This window comes from Protobothrops mucrosquamatus, unplaced genomic scaffold (genome assembly GCF_001527695.2).
Source record: "Protobothrops mucrosquamatus isolate PMUCROS unplaced genomic scaffold, P.Mucros_1.0 scaffold537, whole genome shotgun sequence".
Taxonomy (NCBI): Eukaryota; Metazoa; Chordata; class Lepidosauria; order Squamata; family Viperidae; genus Protobothrops; species Protobothrops mucrosquamatus.
This window is the reverse complement of record NW_015386842.1, coordinates 907,367-928,728: the sequence shown is the minus strand read 5'-3', so window position 1 is coordinate 928,728 and position 21,362 is coordinate 907,367. Positions and strand designations below refer to the sequence as shown.

The window sequence follows — 21,362 nt, the reverse complement described above, 5'->3', positions numbered from 1 at the left end:
GGACAAGGCAGAATCTTTATGTGTATTTTCAAATCTCTTTTGAACTACCTCTGAAAAGAAAATGGATTGCTGGATGTTTTAATTAATAGCAGAACTGGTTAATCTCAGAAGAAACGTTGTGAAATCCATGGTTATACAATGGTTAAGCTGTTGGATTAGGATGGGGACAATAACAGTAATAGAGTTGGAAGGGACCTTCTAGTCAGTCAGGAAATCCTATACCATTTCAGACAAATGCTTGTCCAGTTTCTTCTTAAAAACGTCCAGTGTTGGAGTTCAAATCACCAGGACCAAATCGATTACACCCCAAGGTTCTCAAGGAACTGGCAGATGTGATCTCAGAACCACTGAACTATATCTTTCAAAGATCCTGGAGCACCGGGGAACTACTAGAGGACTGGAAAAGAGCTGAAGTAGTTCCCATCTTCAAAAAAGGGAAAAAAATGGATCCAGGAAACTACAGACCTATCAGCCTGACCTTAATACCTCGGAAGATTCTGGAAAAGATAATCAAGCTGTGAATCAATGAACACCTAGAGGCAAACAAAGTCATTACCAAAAGCCAACATGGGTTTGTCAAAAACAGATCATGCCAGACAAATCTTAGTGCATTCTTTGATCAGATGACAAAATTATTGGACCAGAGGAATGCTGTGGATATATCGTATTTTTCCGTGTATAAGACACACCCTTGTAGAAGACGCTCTGGCATGCGAGTTTCTCCATGCTGATCAGCTGTTCGGTGGAGCGCCGAACAGCTGAACTGGCAAATCCGTAAGTTAAGCCAGCTGACAATCTTGTCCCCTCGTCCCTCCCATTAGTGGCAAGCCCACAGGGCTTGACACCTGCACCAGGCGGCATGGCAGCGGCATGTAAAGAACCTACACAGGCATGCCCTGGGCTGCGGAGGTTACCATTATTTTTCTGTGTATAAGACGCTGCACTTGTATAAGACATACCTGATTTTTGAACAGGGTGTTTGCAGAAAAAATAGCATCTTATATACAGAAAAATACGGTAATTTACTTGGACTTCAGTAAAGCATTTGATAAGGTAGACCACAACCTACTACTTGATAAGATAGAAAAATGTGGGTAAGACAGAATCACCATCAGATGCATTCGTAGCTGACTGACCAATTGTACTCAGCGTGTGGTCCTCAATGGAACTGCATCTACATGGAGGGAAGTGTGTAGTGGGGTGCCCCAGGGCTCTGTTCTGGGCCCAGTGCTCTTCAACATCTTCATCAATGATTTGGATGAGGGGATAGATGGGGAACTCATCAAATTTTCAGACGACACCAAGCTGGCAGGAATAGTCCAAACTCCAGAAGACAGGCTTAGGATACAGAAGGATCTTGACAGACTTGAACTGGGTGCTATCTAGCAAAATGAAATTCAATGGTGAAAAAAGTAAGGTTCTACATTTAAGCAAGAAAAAACAAATACACAGGTATAGTATAGGTGGTTCCTTGCTCAATAGAGGGATCTCGGAGTCCTAGTTGACAATCTCTTAAATATGAGTCAGCAGTGTGCTGCAGCTGCTAAAAAATCCAACACAGTGCTAGGCTGCATTAACAGAGGGATAGAATCAAGATCACGTGAAGTGTTAATAACATGTTACAATGCCTTGGTAAGGCCACACTTGGAATACTGTATCCAGTTTTGGTCACCATGATGTAAAAAAGATTTTGAGACTCTAGAAAGAGTACAGAGAAGAGCAACAAAGATGATTTAGGGGACTGGAGGCTAAAACATATAAGGAACGGTTGCTGGAATTGGGTATGTCTAGTTTAATGAAGAGAAGGACGAGGGGTGAGTTGATAGCAGTGTTGCAATATCTCAGGGGTTGCCACAAAGAAGAGGGAGTCAAGCTATTCTCCAAAGCACCTGAAGGCAAGACAAGAAGCAACAGATGGAAACTAAGCAGAGAGAGAAGCAATCTAAAACTAAGGAGAAATTTCCTGAACAATTAATCAGTGGAACAATCTGCCTCCAGAAGCTGTGAATGCTCCAACACTGGAAGTTTTTAAGAAGAGATTGGACAACTATTTGTCTGAAATGGTATAGGGTTTCCTGCCTGAGCAGGGGATTGGACTAGATGACCTCCAAGGTCCCTTCCAACATCATCATCATTATTATTATTATTATTATTATTATTATTATTATTATTATTATTATTATTATTATTATTATTATTATTATTATTATTATTCACAATTTTTGGAGGCAGGTTGTTCTCCTGATTAATTGTTCTAACTGTCAGGAAATTTTTCCTTAGTTCTAGGTTGCTTCTCTCTTTGATTAATTTCCATACATTGCTTCTTGTCCTGCCTTCAGGTCCTTTGGAGAATAGCTTGACTCCCTCTTCTTTGTGGCAACCCCTGAGATATTGGAATACTGCTATCATGTCCCCCCCTCATCCTTATCTTCATTAAACTAGACATTGGCAATTCCAGCAACCGTTCTTTATACGTTTTAGCGTCCAGTCCCCTAATCTTTGTTGTTCTTCTGTGTACTCTTTATATAAGCTCAAGCCTATCTTAGCCATGAAATTCACTGGATGATGTTGGGCTGGTCACTCTCTCTCTCTGCTCAGCACAGGGTGTTGTTGGGGGAATAAAATATTAATTCTCATTTAAGCCTCCCTAAAATCTAGAGGAAAAGTGTGATGAAAATCTAATTGAGTAACAACTGGAGCTTGTGCTTTCCACGCTTAAATATTTTATAAAGAAAACACAAACATCTCTATGCATTGTTTATCCCAAATTTATACAGCTCATCTTTGGAACTGAGTCATCTTAAGACAATCTGCCCCAATCTAGCATCCTCAAGATTTGTCGAGTTACCTTTTAACACTGGACTAGTGGTAATTCCAAAGTGAAATGATGTATATAGAAGGAAATTTGTGAAAAAAAAATGCATCAGTACTAGAATGACCACTAATAGTTGCAAATCATCTTACTTTACCCTACTTTCCCTTGATTTGACAGGGGGGGAGAGGGGTGTCGAATGAATATTATCAATAAATGTTCATATCACTTGACTTAAGTATCATAACTACATTTCTTTTTTTTTCCCAAAAAAAATCAATCTTTATAGATCAACTCTGAGGGTAGGAACTGGAAACTCCTTAATAAAAGTTCTGAAAACAGAATTGGAATTCTTAGTTAGAATTGGATTCTTAATTTTGAATGACCAGCATACTGCTGCCTATCTTATATGTATATCTTTTTGTACTTTATATGGTTTTATTGTATATGTTTCTACCCAGACTGTGTGTTTAGTGTGCTTCACTGTAAACTATATAGAGAGTTTTGACTATTGAGCAGTTTAAAACATTTAATGGATAAATAAAAATGAAATGTTACCAGTTTGTTAATTACTTCAACTCTTTTCTCTGTGACATTGGAATTAGATAGGAATGTATGAATTAGATGGTAATTGACTAGAAAGCCCAGTCATTCAACTGAATTGAATCCTGATAATCTGGAAACACCATAGGTAGCTGGTTCTCAGGATCAAAGCATTTTATCTCATTCTTTAAATCAGGCATATTTTGTACATACTGTGAAAATTCAGGTTTGTCACTAACAGCCCAGATGGCCTCCATGTCATGGAAAACCTTTGCCAATTTCAGCTACCCTGGCAACCTCAATCATTTCCAGAGAGTCTGTCAACATTTATTCTCATTGTGCAAAATTCCTCACTATATTGTTACAACACAACCGTATTTGGGATTTTATTTTTTAACACAACTCTGAAGCTTCATCTCATGTAGAATAAAGCTTCAAACCATTAATGGATATGAAGAAATTTGTGAATTTTAGACAACATAAAACCCACACATTAAACATATATTTTATTATTATTGTTGTTATTGTTGTTGTTGTGTTGTTGTTTCTGCTATTATAGGTTTTATTATTTTTTAAAAAAAATTACACATCTTTAGAGCTTAGTAAACAACATGTTGTCTGGGATCACATATTTAATATTAACTTCTTCAATGTAAATCTCTTCAGTACTGTACAATCCAGTATTTTTTCCTTGATCTTCATTCCTTCCCCATATTTTTCCCTTTTCCCCTCATTAAACAATTCTTAGTACAATTCTTAGTACTATTGATGTATACAAAATTAGATATAGAGATCTTCATCATATTTTACTAATATTATAGAAATAACGATAATATCAATTCATAAGTCAATATCCTGTTTTTCGTGCTCTTATTCATCAATACTTAAAGTATCTTTGTCAGTTATGATTTTCTCAATATTAATTACATTTATATAGCTAAAAAAAAAATTATTCATACCAATCCTTCTCTTATTTTCAAATTTCCCATATCAAAAGAAGAAGAAAATGCTATTTTAATTCTAAATCATATCTTCCTTTAAAAATCTAGTTATAGCTAAGGGTCATCCGTTCTTTTAATCATATTCAAACAGGTATGTTAAACAGATAGTGTCCCCTCTGATAGATCAAATCCTCTTTTTTAAGTCTAACTCTCACTTTCTTTTTTTGTCAAGCACCTTCCAGGCCAAGGCACTTAAATTGCCCAAGAATTTTCTTTCTATTTTTGTGAAGGCTGCTTGGCATGAGAAAGACAATTTAGGTAGAGTATTTTTGGGGAGGAACTCTGCCAATCCTCATTCCCTAGACATTTGCCCTGCCCACTCTATGTTCCATTTTCTAGAATCTTCTTCCTTGTCATCAGGTGTATTTTGGAGAAAGGCGTAAAGGGTCTTTTGTATTTTCATTGTTATAGGTAGGTCTTGCAGTATTTTATTTGTGTATGGCAATCCATATTTCCCTTCTCCTATCTTCTCTATCTCTAGTCTATTTCTTCTGCTTCACCCTCTGAGCACCAAGGACTGGTGGAGAGAGGTTTTTCTATGGACCTGAGGGGGCATGGTTTCGTGTGCTGCCTACATCCAGTGAATGGGCTTCAATTGTTTCCGCGGCCCAGTTGCTGGTATGCCGCAGCCCGGTGCCGATCCATGTACCGGGGGTTGGGGGCCCCTGCTTTATATCATCTAGGTCAGGCATGTCAAACTGCCAGTGCATGGGCCGGATGCGTAACGCCAAAACCACATCCACCCCATTGCCGGCAATGGGGAAAAAGTTGCAATATGTCGCACAATGTCACATGACATCGTGAGTTTGACATGCTTGATCTAGGTTATTTTTACTTTCATTATGGTTTCTTTTTATGTCCCACATTAAATATATCTTATACTTTCCTACTTTCCATTCTGTTTCAAGAATTCATGTCTTCAGTTTCCATCATTACATAACTTCTGTTTGGAGTTGATAGCGAGGGATGGTCATGCCTATTTATGTACAAGTTGTATAATTTTTCAAATTTTTATTCAGTTTCATTTCTTTCAGTTTTCATATTAATTTGTAATAAATATATATTTATGTATTTATTCACTTTTTGAATATGATTTCAAAATATTTTCTATGTAGCTGCCTTTTTCTCTCTCAAAATATATATTTAAATTTAGTCTTTTTTAAAAAAATCTTTGGAAAACAACATCGTAAAATGTATTCATTAATTAGATTTATATCTCTTTTTTTTTGAGTGGGTGAGATCTACATTCTTATAAATATTTCCTATAACGCAAAGGTCAGAACTCATAAATGTCCTTAGGATATAATTAAATTCATCTCAGCGAAATGATTACTTGAATAAGAAATTATATTGATAACATAATAATAAAGCATGAAGTCACAAAGAATAAACTTCATAGAGGAAAGTGGGCATAGTAGTCACATGGAGTCTGTCTACATGCTTCATCTTTCTGCTGTCTAAAATTGGATACCCAAACTGACTGGGAACAGCTATTGAAATTAATCACTTTTTCAGGATAAGCATGTCTTTAGCTTAGTGACTGTAAAGTAATGAATTATCTTGGCACATTCTGCAAAGATCTATAGATAAAAATCATTCCTACCCATTTTCTCTTCTCTTCTGAAACATATATTGATGGATGCGTGCCATAAAAATAGGAACTTGCAGATGTCTTCTGAGAAATATTGCCAGTCTAACCAAAGGTTTAGTGTTCATCTGAAATATGTCTGTTAATATCTTGAAAATTTCCTATGAAAAGTAAAATGGATTCCATTTTCTGTCTAATTGTCAAAGCCACCGATTAGTAAGAGCTTTGTTTAGCTTGTTTTTTTTTCAGAAGGACTTACCAAGTTGATTTATTGCATATTGATATAATCACTACACAATATTTGCAAAGAGCGTAAGAAACTACTAAAACACACAAACATATTCATAAACCCAATAAAAAAAGCTTTAAAATTATTATTTGAGGCAAATTAAATTAAAATAAATTATTCTATCTAGGTGAAAGACTTGAAGTGCTTAAAAAGCTGGCTTTGTTTTCATACTTCAGTTTTGTGGTGCTGAATTATGATTGCTATCTTTTTCAATATGCTGCCAAATAGTACTGATGTATCTAGCAAAGGCAAATTGGTCAGAATGTAGATGATAAACAAATCTGGAAAAAATATTTTTGCACAATCTTTGCAAAGGCATCCCTAGCCTTTTACCAGTAATGGAGATTTAAAGTTAGTTTTTCCAAACTTCATGTAAATAACTGATTTATATTTCCACCAAACTCCTATTTAAAAAAAAGTTACTGACATTTTCTTTAGAACTATGAAGTATTAGAAGTGTCACATACTTCTGGATCAAATAAATCAAATCAAAAGTGCATTTGTTGAACATACTGCCAAAAAGCAGTCTAAGAAAAATAAGGCATAGTTTAATCCTGCCAAAGATTTAAGCACAATTTCCTTAGAAGTTTCAAAGTACAGATAGTTCCCAACTTATAACAGCTCATTTAATGACAGTTCAAAGTTACAATGGCACTGAAAAAAGTGACTTATGACCGTTTTTCACACTTACAACTGTTGCAGCATCTCCATAGTCACCTGATTTCCATTCGGATGCTTGACAACTGACTCATATTTATGACGGTTGCAGTGTCTTGGGGTCATGTGATCATGTTTTTGCGACCTTCTGACAAGCAAAGTCAATAGGGAAGTCAGATTCACTTAACAACCGTGTTACTAATTGAACAACTGCAGTGATTCGCTTAACAAATGTGGCAAGAAAAGCTGTAAAATGAGGCAAAATTCATTTAACAACATTAATTCTGGGCTCAATTGTGGTCGTATGTCAAGGATTACCTGTGACAACTTTATTTGAGAGGCCCAAGTTAATCAAAAGAGTTGTTGCTATTTTTTTAAAAAAAACAAAAAACTGGGATTTTTCTTAATGTAAAACTTTTCAAGTTAGATTTGCAACTCAGTGTGTTCTCTATTTATCTTCCAGCCTACCAAGATTTCAATGCTATGAGATAATAAATTTAAAGGCAAGAACAAAGCAGAGTGTTAGCAGAGCTAATTTTTTAATATTCCTTATTAATAACCAAGCTAGGATAAACATTCAATGATAAATCTAAACATGTGGAAGGTTAGACTCACTTTTCTGAGTTCACACAATGAAAATCTAGCAGGATTTCCTTGCCAAAGAAAGATAATCCATATTTGTAAATTGTATAAAGTAATGTGATGGAATAAATATAACCTGCCCACAAAGGGATCATCATGAGAGGCCTAAATGTTCATATCTAGTCAAGGCAAATGAACAAGGGAAAATTTTCACATAATAAATGAAATGAAAATGGTGAATAACTAGGAATTTTTGCCAATTTACAAGTATGTGATGAACCCCTACTTTGCAAAGATAATAACAAAGCTCTGCTCTTAGGAAACCAAGACTGAGATCAATCACATATTGTATAATAAGGAGCAATTTATCACAAATATCAAAGTACTGCACTGACTCAAAATTGGCAGTGACCGCAGAATAATCCAAACAAACTTAATGAGCCCCCTCTCGTTAACAAGTCTCAAACAGTATGACAACAATAAATGCATTCTGCTTGAAAGACATATCTTAAAACAAGGTTGGACTTGTAATACAAAGACATCATTCACTCAACAATACGAACAACTCATCAAAAAAAAACAAAACTAAAAAAAGTCACAACAGTAAAAGTTTGAAAAAATAATTGAACAAAGCTGTGACATTAGCAAAGACAACTCTTAGTATTTGTAAATACTTAGTAAAGGAACTCAACGGGATTGCTCAGCAATATAAAATGGTGGCCAATAGATGGTGATAAACTTTCTGAACTCTTGAAAACAACAGAGGTATAAAATGCTGGAAGGAAATTAAACCCGGAAATGGGCCTTTTTGAAAATGTTTGAGAATAATGACTGATGGAAAGTTAAATAATCATGTCAGTTTACCCTTTTGCCTTAAAATAGCCACCCAAAACTTCATCATTCACATGAGTATTCAGTGATACCCAAAACTGAACCAGAAGAGATTCTCCATGCAATTCAACAGCCAAAATCAAGAAGGGTCCTAGGAGCAGATGGTATTGCCATAGAAGTCTACAAAGCAGTCCTAGCAAAACAGGATTGCCTTGATGCAATTGATGCTTTATTTAGATAATATTCCTAAAACCTGAAAAACAGAGTACTAATATTCAAAACAGGTAAACAAAGCTTGCCAAATACTACCCAGTCTGCCTTTGTCTCTTCAGCCTACAGGCTTTTCACTTAAGTTTTAGGAACAGAATGGAGAAACGTTTAAAGGAACACCACCCACAAGATCTAGCTGGCTTTGGTAAAGGATACTCAACCACTGAATATTCCACATAGTCAGCCAATTGATGGAACAAGCAGAAGTCCATATAACTTTATGCCATGAGTTTGTTGACAATGAAAAGAATTTCTGAATACAGAAATGAGCTATGGGGTGACTATCTTAAGAAATCAAAGCATTGATAAGAAATAAACCAGATTGGTTAAATTAATAAATAAGTGTAACTCAAATTGATAACATGCCTTTTTACTGCTCATTCAATATCCCAGTATGTTGTAAGGTCCATTAAGGTGACATGATATCTTCAAAGTTCTTTATAGCACCTTTACTTTTTTTTTGAGAAGTTCAGCAACTACAATACACTCAACTCAAGCTGAATTTATTCAGAGTCATTAAACATCTGTCAGTGTAAATTATTAACTGCTATTCTTGCTCTAACTCTAAAAAGATAAGAGGTTGCAGTTATAATTTCTTGAATACTGATATGACTTCTCGCTTCTTTTTGAAGTGGATCTTGAGTTAAATGGGGTTTCTTGTGTTACTACTTTTTAGTGTTGTTGGATTTCCATAGAAAAATCCATAGAAAAATCAGGGATAACTATTTCTCATTTGCTACTTACACACAAGGAATATATCGTATTTAAAATTTCAGTCTTTACAGTACAATTGATAATAAATGTCCAGAATCTATCAGGACATATGAAAAAGAGAAGCTGAAACATTTATACACTTCCAGCAAAGCTAATACTTCCCAAATCACAAAGTAAATAAAACAAGCTGGATGTTCCTTCTCAGCTTTCTCTGGAATTCCAATAAACATAAATTAATTGGATAAGAATGTGATCAAAGAAACACTGCTTTATCCTTAGCCTTCTTTATTAGATCAGCTTTAGCTGTATCCAGTAACTTCCCATAATGTACAAGCTGAAATAGTCTGTCCTCAGCCAGTACAGTTCTAGAACTACTAAAAGTGCCTTTAATTATTTCTATATATTCTGTAATCCTGACTATAATAGATATCATATCTTTCTCAGCAGCAGGCAATAGTCCAGATTGTCAGTGGAAAGAAGTGATAGAATTATCTTAGTGTCATCCAAGGAGATATTGAACTAGCATAATAACAATCAGAAAATTGAAACTGAAAGATTATGGCATAATCCAGCCATAGACGTTATTGGCACACTGGGTGCAATACCAAAAATCTTGGATAGCACCTAGAAAATCTGTGCATTGACAAAATTCCCATCTATCAATTATAGAAGGCCACAGTGCTTGGATCTACATATATACTACACCAATATAGCACAATATTCTAGATTCTTCTTAAAACCTGATGTGTATGAAGGCCATTATAAGCTAAAGAATGTGCAACTGTGCCTCCACATTTTTGTGTATACAGGTAGTCCTCAACTTATGACCACAACAGAGCCCAAAATTTATATTCATAAGTGAAACATTTGTTAAGTGAGTTTTGCCCCACTTTACGACTTTTCTTGCTGCAGTTGTTAAGTGAATCATTGTAGTTGTTAGTAATTGTAATAACATGGTTGTTAAGTGAATCTGGCTTCCCCATTGACTTTGTTTGTCAGAAGTTTGCAAAAACTGATCACATGACCTCAGGACATTGCAGCCATCATAAATATGAGTCAGCTGCCAAGTGTCCAAATTTGGATCATGTGATGATGGGGATGCTGCGATGTTCCTAAGTGTGAAAAAAATGATCATAAGTCACTTTTTTGAATGCCATTGTAACTTTGAATGGTCACTAAATGAACTGTTGTAAGTTGTGGACTATCTGTATAACATTCGCCTATCCAAGGTCCTTAGGAATGGCTCAATAGATGGCCAAAAATGCCAAATCCAGTATATGGTTGGTTTCATAGTCTGGCATAGTAATATGATTGCATCTGGCAGACTATACAACCAACATAGTAAGATACTGTGGCAATCTATTTTTGATCCCAAAGATAGCTATTAATATAGCAAAACAAATAATGATCAGAATTTACATTGTATCAGAGATTATTAATACTCATGTAATTAGAGTTCTACCTTGACAGGATCCAACAAATTTGAGATTCAATAATTCAAGTGTAAATCGTTAAAAATTGTAAAATGGATGGGAACAAAATTTCTTGAAAATGTCTTTTGATGATTGTAGCCACCACGTTTTAGTCTTTTTACTTTATGTTCAGTAACTTTCCAGACTATCAAGACTTTATTCTTTGTTCAGATTTAAGACAGCCTTACACAATCAAAGTTTGTCCAGATTTGTCTTAAGTCATCTAAACTTTTAAAAAATACTGGTGTCATGATTCTAGTAATGAATCATATACCGTGTCTTGTAGTAATGAGTCATATACTGTGCCAAAGTCATTTAACTTTTAATGGTCTTGCAATAAATCTACAATTATAGTATTTCTAAATGAAATGCTGAATAGATTGTTGGCTTTATAAATTAATAGCATTAGAGATATGTCTTTGAAAGAGAACAAATTATTTTAAAATTAGCAGAGAATACGCATTATGATTTCCCACTTAACATTTAACTATCTGTACATTCATCTATAATCCAAATGATTGCAAGAAAAGAAAAAGAATCAAAACATTAATGGGATATTTCAACATATCCTCCATTATGCCTGAATACCTGATATATATTTTCTGATTTAGTTGACAAATTAATTGATGATATAAATAGCATATATGTGTAGAGTAAGCTACAAAATACTAGAAGTATTATCAAAATTCTTTTCACTTTATTTTGGTCTTTGTTATAGCAATAACATGATAAGGCTTGGCATTTAACATGTCATTTTACCTTTGGAAATCTAAAATTGTTGGACCTAGCAATTTTATTGTTTTGATTGGCTGATCGTAACTTAATTAGTGATTTTCAATACACTGAAAGAAGTATGGATTGCATGAGGTCTTATCAGGCTTTTACAGCATCTTCTATATAGATGCTTAGCTGTTCGTGTTAGCATAACGCAGTTCAGTTCGCTGCATAATAAAGATAGAATGAAGAAGAAAATGCAAGCATTCTAGTCATTAGCTAAATATATCTTTGCTTTCCCCGAGCACATCAAATACATTGTGTGCTGTGTACCTGACCTTGATTTTATTATAAAATCATGTCTTTCAATTATGTGTTTCAATTTATTTCAGGAAAAGATACATTCTAAATATGTAAAGCAATTGACGCTGGAATGTAATGTCAGAATACTGAATTGTTCTTTTCTCTGATGATCTTGATGGATAGATGGCAGAATTGGAATATTTTGCTCACACGAATATTGAAAGTGTATTAATGTCAGAGAGACCCAATTTGATTTTTAATACTGAAAAGGAACACAATGAAAAATAGAGATCGTTTGTATGGGAAAGGTGGGTGATGCTTTGGAACTAGAGTTTCCCAGGGCAAGGAAGCCAATTATGTCAATAAACAAATGCCTTGAGACACCATGCCTGAGAAATACAAAGTAAGGGAAAAGGTAAGGAAAAGTGCCTGATCTAAATTGCAGTGAAAGAACTATACCTCCATACTGAAGTAAAAGCAGCTGCTTTAAGTTTCATTAAGTTGCATTAGTTTCTTATCTGACTATACTATAGCAAAGATCTGGTGCCAAATTCATTGTAGAGCGCCTGATGGTGGGGATAGGATAGAATAACAATATAGCAAACCCTATAGTGACATCACAGTTATGAAACAGGCTTTCCAAAGAAGTGAATTTAGCACCAACCTCTGGGACATTTCTGGTGCCAGATGTAGAACCTCCCATTTGATCTATGCTTTTAAATATGAGTCTAAATTTTAAAATACAGTAGAAGCGAGGAAATACAGTTTTAAAAACTGTGCTTTAAAATATGAGGTTGCTGAGAGCTGATCTGGCTTTTGAATTGTATATTTTGCAAAAGTATGTTTTTTAAAATATTTCTCATTGAAATAGGCTATTTGATATTTCTTTTTTTTCTGAATTTATGGTAAGAAGGGAATATGGTAAGCTTCTTGGAATCCTGAAGAATTAGAATGACATGTAAATCCCAGTGAAAAAAATAAAAAGAAAGACTAAATACTGTATGCCACAGATTTGGGCCAAGATATATAGACAATTTCTGCACACACAATGTTTTATTCCATAGGTATTCCTATGAGAGCCCAAAATAACATATCCCATTGAGGTGACTGTGCATTCAAAAGTTCCTATGCTAGGTAGGAGTCTGCAGATCCACAAAGGATTGTGACGCTTTAATTAAATATTGAATGAGCACTCTCCTGAAAGTGCTTTGCAAAGCAACATACTCCATCCCATTACTACCAACAAAGCAGTCACATTGCTTGCTTTGATGACAACACATGCCTTTTCAACCAGTTACCAGAAGTAACAGAAGACACTTTTGCAGATCTGCAATGTGTGCTCAGAAATAGAACTGCTGCATGAATCATTTTATTTATTTTATGTGCAATGTTGTTGTTTTTTTTAATTTTATTTCTGGAACTCACAGAAGGATATTTTTAACATTAGCATGATTTACAATGTGGCCACAGTTAAGAGCATCTTCAACAGCTTCAGTGTAATGGAATGTGGGGGTGGCCTTGGGAGCTACAGGCTGGACAACTGGTATGTAAAAGGTGTCTTAGCTCACAGAAGGTGTGTGTGTTTGTGATTGTGTGTGTGTGTGTGTGTGTGTGTGTGTGTGACACAGTGAATGTTTTAGAAAAGACCCTTCTTGGTCTTCCAGAGAGTAAAAGGAAATGAGAAGAGAAATATTTCCAGTGTGGCAAGATTCTTTTAAAGAAACATTACAATAAAATAGAGCTATTACTCCCACTTATGCTTCTTGTCTGCACTATCTTACAAGACTGACACCATGGATGCAATATAATCATTCTTCCTCCCCTCCCCCTTGCCTTAATGCAATGAGGTGTTCACTTCAAATTCTGTCTTCGGAGAAACCTGATCTCCTTAAATGCTTTAAATGCCTTTTCTCTGTGCCTCTATTGTTCAGTTGATTTCTCCCTGGCTACAGTAGCTGCTCCTCTTTTCTCTTACCCTCTGTGAACAATTAAGGCTAAAGGAAAAATAGGCATAGAGACAAAAATGGAGGGAAGTTTGCGTTTTTCTCAGTATTTGATTCTAATCAACTCTTTTTCCATTTTCTATGAGAGTTTTAGTATTTACAGCATTCCATGTCTCGTTTACATGGCTTATTTGACCTGATGCATATAACAGGACCCTCAGCTAGAATCTGAAAATACATTTTCAGTGCATTATTTTTAACCTCTGACATTTAGGCAGCATATAGGGGTCCATGTTATCTCTGATACTTTACAATGAACACATGAACTACTATTATCTAAGGTCCTAATTATTAGGACTATCTATTGGAAACTAGAAGAAGTAACATTGAATATATATACAATAATTTTTTTATATTTAAGCAAGAATGATTCCCCTTTATGCAATATATCATACAACATGACAAAGAAAGTTACTTACAGTTTGGCTTCTAAGGTGGCCAATGTCATTAATGTCTATAATTTGACAAATTAGCAAATGTACAAAAAGGGGAAGTAAACACCCAATAGCTTGTTTGTTTATTATTTTATTTTTTGTTAAACTGATTTTGGTTTTCTTACATATTTTTCTTTTTAATATCAAATGGAAACTTCAGTACCAAGTAACTAGCTCAAGACTGGAAACTACATTCAATTATTTTGATGTAATCTGCAACAGTTTCTTTTTTTTCTAGCATTACACTTAGTTTCGTATGAAAAAGTCAAACTGTTTGCAATCTTGATATCCCAAATTGTAATTAATACTGATGGAGAGCCAGTTTAGTGTGGCGGTTAAGGCACTAAACTAGAAACTGAGAGAATTCTTGTCCCTCTTTAGGCACAGAGTCAGTAAGTGACCTTCAGCCAGCCATTCTCTCTCAGACCTCAGAAGGAGAAAATGGCAAACCACTCCCATGAAATCTTGCAAAGAAAACTACAGGGAGGCAGTCACCAGGAATCAATATTGAGACACCCAATAATAATACTGATAGAATATTTCTTTCTTTACTTCTAATACTCTTAAATTATACAAAAATATCAATAATTTTAATTAATACTCTGTAAATAGCATTCTATCAAATCAATATAATGTATTAAAATTTACAAACCAAACTTTTCATGATATTCCATTCATATAGTTTGGCATTGCAGCCTCATGGTGAACTCATATTCAGAAGTAACATGATGTGCTCATGACTGTAAAAGAAAAATAAATAATATATTAATAAATAGAAAAACAATATTTTGATATCCATTAAGATTAATATTTTAAAAAAATACAATGAGCATAGTCAGAATAAAACCATGTCAAAATGTGTTTTAGTTACGAAAGCTGTGATGTGGCTTTCAGGCTTACATGCACTTTATTTCATTGACGTGATGCAATTATCATTATAGCTGGTATAGCTAAAAAAGAAACAGTGTAATCTCTAAATCAGTTTTATTCAGAAGCAAATTGTGATCTCTGGTCCCAGTTTGTTGAACATTGGCTGGTATACTGTTAAGTCCACAGTTCTCTGAGTTGATATGGCACGTGGAACAAAATATTAACATTTTTAATTCTCATCAACTCACATGAAAAGAATGTGAAATTGCTGAAGGTTGAGGTTGTAATTGTACATACTAACTGTATGTGGTTGCATAGTCATGCTTATTAGGAATTACAGGAGCTGAAATCCAACAATGAATTGTATCTTCATGTGAATCAAGTTTAAATCTAAAATTATATGTGCTCTGTGGAACATATTACAAGGGTGCAGAGGAAAAGCTCATTTTCAATTTGTTATTCACAGGCCTTTTCAGGAAATACCAATGCTGACAGTGTGGTATATTACAAGCTTCAACATTCCATCAAGGCAAGGTTTCTACGATTTGTCCCTTTAGATTGGAACCAGAATGGCAGGGTTGGGATGCGAATTGAAGTCTATGGATGTGCTTATAGTAAGTAATGTCCTTTCCTCTACTGAGAAGAATGACAAAAATCTGCAATATATCTCGACACTGCAATTGAAATACCACTTAATTAGGCTTTGCTTATTTCAGCTATAGACTTTTTGGAGGGAAGGATATTCAATACTGCATGTTAACAGCTTATTGTCTTTTTATCTTGATTTTTTGCAGACTGAGATCAATATCATGTAACACTGGAATTTATCTACATAATTCTAAATTCCATGTGTAGAAGAGTTCTTTTTTTTTTCCTTGATGGGGATTGCTTCAAGATGGTATGGTGGGGTTGGGGTGAAATAACATTCTTTTTAATATTAAAAAAAGACTGATAGATCATCAGGAGTAACAAATGCAGTGCTAGTTTTTCATGAGTCATTGGACATTGTGTGTCTGAATGTTTTAATTTATTTATTTATTACTTTTTGGAGACTGGGAAAAAAATCAATAAACCCAATGTTCAGAAATACATGTGCACCACTTAAAGTGCATAATTAAGGTTCAATGTTAAAGGATAAATAAAACCAGAAATAACATAAGGATTATGTGCAACTATTACATCTGATGGATTTGTTAACTGATGTCTACTTGATAGATTACAACATGTTGAAAATAGACTGAACCTGTAGCATGTTGTTCACTTGATGCCCTGGTTTTAATGGACTTATCTTTTCCAGTGGAAAGGCAGTAATTAAAAATAAAACAAAAGGGAAAGATGGGCTGAGATAGTTCCAGTATGTTTCAGTGAGGTTTATTTACAGAGAGGTCATATAGAGTTGCAAGCATGATTATTAATTTTACAGGGCATGATAGAAAACTGAAAAAAAGCAATTGGTGCAACTCAAAAGAAGTCAAAGTTTATAACAGGATCCTTTAAAACACTGCAGATATCCCTTCACCAGAGATAATGGATTCTTTAGTGGGGTTCCCAAAGATGAATTTTCAAAAGCTTATGCCCAAATAAAGCCTAATATAGCAAGTGTTTTGACAAATGAAATAATATGAAATAGGAGCTTTCCATTGATTTGGAAGAAGACAGTCAATTAATTGAAAAATGACCTACTGGAAGCCTGATATATCTTCATTTACTTCACAAATGTAGCTTTCAAGAACTATTGCCTCTTTTGTCTTCTTTACTTAGGCTGTGTGAATGTGTTTGTGACTTATTAAATCACCCTTACTTACAGATTATGATAAATACTGTGTTATGCTAGTGTCTAATATCCTATTGAAAGTGCACATCCATGAAAATGGCAAATTCATATGCACGGCCATAAGCAGAAGGGAGGAAATTGCAAAGCATGTTTTGTGGTGTTGCAACACAAGCTTCTCCCTTTACATATTCATACCATTAGCAAGTTTTAAAAAGGGCACTGTTTGCACTGTGATGTTGCAACTCAGGTTTCATCACAGTTATTGTAGCTGCAGATGCCTCTGCTAATATAGAAAGAGATAAAAGTGTATTATTAATGGGAAAATGTGTATAACATTGGGGCAATAATGCATATTATATATGCAAATTGTGCCTGTTTCCCCACATATAGAAAATGTCCAATAGTTTTATTTCTATCTTATATTTCAGAATTCATCAAATGCTCTTGTAATATTGTATGTTTTGTAACTTAAAACAATATAAATCCTCCTTTTATAACCTCTGAAATCTCCATTGTTTTCCCCTGTTATTTAATACACATGACAAGAACATTTGTTTTACTTCCAGGATCTGATGTAGCAGATTTTGATGGAAGGAGTTTCCTGCTTTACAGATTTCAACCCAAATCCACAACGGCTCTAAAAGATGTAATTTCTCTGAAGTTTAAAACCAGCCAAAGAGATGGGATTCTGCTACACAGAGAAGGACAGAATGGAGATCACATCACATTGGTTTTAGCTAATGGGAAGCTTTCTTTACTCATCAATATAGGTATCAAATACACAGTCATATTGTCCCTCTTTTAATAATGTAACAAAAGAAATCTGAAGTCTCATATCTTCGTCATCTCTGTTGTTTATTATAGCAGATTTAACAATTTGTTTTTCTCCTCTTGAAGGTGATGCTAAAATGTTTTCTGCTGATGCCCAGATTAATATTACTCTGGGTAGCCTTTTGGATGATCAGCATTGGCATTCAGTCCTCATTGAACATTTCAATAATCAAGTGAACTTTACAGTTGATAAACACACTCACCATTTTCATGCAAAGGGAGAATTCAATTATTTGGACCTTGATGATGAGGTGTGAAAATTATCTTTCATTTATTAGAGTTATTATCGTTGTGATGTAAATGAGATTATGTGATTCGAGGATACTGTGAGATGCATAGTTGAGACTTTAGCCTTCTCTGCTTTCTGTAGAATTAATCAAATATGATTTTGTTATGAAACATGGTTTGGAAATTATTGCTATGCAGCATTCAAAGCATGGACAATGAGAAAGTACAACATTAGAAGGAAATTCAGCTTTATACTGATATTCAGTTGGGGATGCTAATTTGTTCCCTGCTGAGTGAAATTGAATGAATTTACTTTCCTTTTTGGAATTGGTGGCAACACAACTTCACCAGCCAGTTCTCTTATCCCTTCACTATTTGCTAGTAAATGTGCAGTGTTAATCATTAAAACAGGCATGGGAAGCATGAGTCAAGCTAAGGAAGGAACAATCAAGAAATATTTTGCTATCTGTGTTTCAGACAAAACTAAGTTATTTTAGAATGCAGTGAAGTTGCAGTGACCGGGGAAGTAAATTTTGAACTGAGCCCTCTATTTATGAAAATCCCCATTCTAACATCAAGACCCTTATTGTAAGAAATCAGTTCAAACTTCTAATAAGAAAAGGATGGTCTGTGCCCTGCTGCAATAGTCTAAAAGAGAAGAAGACAATTATCAGAAAGTGAAAAAGAAAGTACCACTTACTATTTGGTTCAACCCAGCCAACTATGTAGCCACAAACATATTACCCCTGTGTTCTTTAGAAAAAGTTGCCAAATTCTTCTCTAGACCAGTGGAAAAAGGCAATTGATCACTTTGTCATTGCACTAAGACATTTATTCTTTATCTTATCATCTTTCATCTCTGTGTAATGGTTTATAGAATCATATGGGAAATAGAACAAAAGTATCTGAGCATGAGGTAGTGATAAATAGGCAGAGTTCATGTGAATTATTCAAAAGGCTGAGCAGCTTTCTATATAGAATAAAGCTACTTGAATGCACAGGAACGTCCATGACTGTAACATCTGTGCAGAAGTTGCAAACCTATAAATTTTCAAATATTGTTGAAATATAACTCCCAACAGCCATATGTATCATGGCCAATGGTGAAGAGTGCTAGAGCAACAGTATGACAACATCTGGAAGACACAAGTTCTTCATCATTGGTTCAGAACAAGAATGATAACACGAGAAACAGGATGTATATCCTTAGTAAAAAAAAATAACAATACACATATTTGTGAAACACGTATACAGGTAATTTCATTGGACTGAGAATCACAGTACAATTTCAGATAGGCATTTACAATGATCACATGAAGACAGGATCTTTGCTCAGAACAAAACATCGCCAAAAAAGGTTAGGTTATCACTATATACATGTGGATGTACAGTATATTTGTATCCTAAGTGTATTTCTGTGTGTGTGTGTGTTTGTGTGTGTGTTCTGAATTGATATTCACAGGTAGGCATTGTTCAATTAGAAATGACAAACACTTTTTATTCTCTTAAAATGACTATTGAATAAATCTTCCCCTATCCAAGAATGAGAACATGCTTGTTTAGGGTATCTTTCATTGTCTTATTACCTGTGGAAATATTCTTAAGGTTTGCATTTTAACCTGCAATTTATGTTAATGCATTTACCAATTGAAAAGAGGTTTTGAATAAATAAAAAAGAAAGTGATGCTAAATTGGCTAAAGTGGGAAGTGCTGTTTTTATTATGTTGTTAGTGTTTTTGTCATCAAAGTTGCAAACAGATTGTCAGAAAATTATTTAATACTGTTATTGATTTTTATTCTCTTTCTAAGCTCAGCTTTGGAGGGATTCCAATGCCTGGAAAATCAGGGATATTACTATGGAAAAACTTTCATGGATGTTTTGAAAATATTCATTACAATGGTGTGAACATTATTGATTTGGCCAAGAGATATAAACCTCAGATCAACATAATGGTGAGAAATATTTATATGTGTGTTACTTGTCTCTAGACTCTCTTTCTCTCTCTCTCCCTTATAGCCTCACTTCATAATAATATTCAAATTGCAATTTAAGGTTGCTATGTATTTAATTCTGAAAAATAAACTTAAGTAAACTATTGGAAATAGTTTCCTCTTCCCCCATCCCTCCCTTTTAAATATGCCCATGAAAAATCTTTCTGATTGAAATGGTATAATAAGAGAAAAAGGTGGTCATGGGGGAATGAAAAGGCATGAGTCTTATTATGCCTTAGTGTCTCCTTCTACCAGCTACCTCTGTTCATCTTGTATTGTTCAGAAGGCCACTTGGTTCTTGGTTAATTTGTTCTGTGGTTATAAAAGCTTGAGTGGCAAAGGAAACAATACAGTACAGAGACAATGCGCTTCAACCACCATTTTTTTAAAAATGAAGTTACCTTAGGATGTATATCTTTACTAACTTCAGTTCATTGGCTTAAATTGACACTTATATATCACTTAATATATTTGTAAAAGCTGCAGTTCCTATTGTTAATTGTGTGAATACAGGATTAGATTAAGGCTAAGAGCCTAAGCATAGCCCCAAAACATTGCCTCCTGATGGAATAGGTGATAGTGTCAAAATATTGAAAAAATACATGTTTAGTTATATATTTTCATCATCTATGTAAAACTGTGTGTTCATGTGCATAGTTAATGAAATACAAAAAAGAATAAAATGACAGAAGGTTAGGATAGAGAAGGAATGAAAAGAAATGCCACTGGAAAATCTAGTTACATATATTTAAAGTTTAGACTGAAAAATAAATAATTATTTGAAACTTTTCTGAATTTCTAGCAATGGGGCTTAAACAAAATATATTCAGTTCTCATTTTAACATAATTTTATGCAATTACACCTTCCTGAACTTTTCTGCAAACTAGAACAATTAAATGCCAAAATCAGCACTTTTCCTGATACTGTGATGCAATTTGCACCATAAGACATATACAAAAATGTACACATTAGATTAAAGGGAGTACAACTATTCGTATATAGATAGAAAGGGTGAAAGAATTGCTTGGGGGAAAAGTATGTTTAATGAGAAAAGGACAAACTTAGAGATGTAAATTGGGAAAATGATACCTAAATGTATAGCTACATCTATACATGTATCTATATTATCTACCTCGATATCTACATGTATAGTTCAAAAGTTCAGTTCTCTGTTTTTGTAAATAATATGTTATCAACCTTGTACTCTTCACATACCTAATATACTTACGAGGAGCCTCCAGAGTATTTAAACTAATCAACTAATCATGTATTGACTAGCAACCTTAGCTAGATGCTTCTAGTTCTGTATTTTTATCAGTACAGATTGCTAGCTCTCATATGGATGGCATTTTCTATTTAAAATATGACTTTTCATCACTATCTTTTCTTGAAGCAGCTGAACAATATACAACTGCTATCCATAATTTCTGATCATAGCAACAGGCAAATTAAT

The 21,362-nt window shown here is 34.3% G+C and overlaps 1 protein-coding gene across 1 annotated transcript in view; it reads left to right on the top strand.

Annotated features, from left to right (window-relative positions):
* The window catches only part of LOC107288342 (contactin-associated protein-like 4), a 238,347-nt gene that overhangs the window by 151,157 nt on the left and 65,828 nt on the right, over nucleotides 1-21,362 (top strand). Inside the window, exons 4-7 of the mRNA XM_029284329.1 lie at nucleotides 15,550-15,697; nucleotides 17,424-17,627; nucleotides 17,755-17,939; nucleotides 19,726-19,869. Coding sequence (XP_029140162.1) covers nucleotides 15,550-15,697; nucleotides 17,424-17,627; nucleotides 17,755-17,939; nucleotides 19,726-19,869 — 681 coding nt within the window. The remainder of the gene's footprint in view (nucleotides 1-15,549; nucleotides 15,698-17,423; nucleotides 17,628-17,754; nucleotides 17,940-19,725; nucleotides 19,870-21,362) is intronic.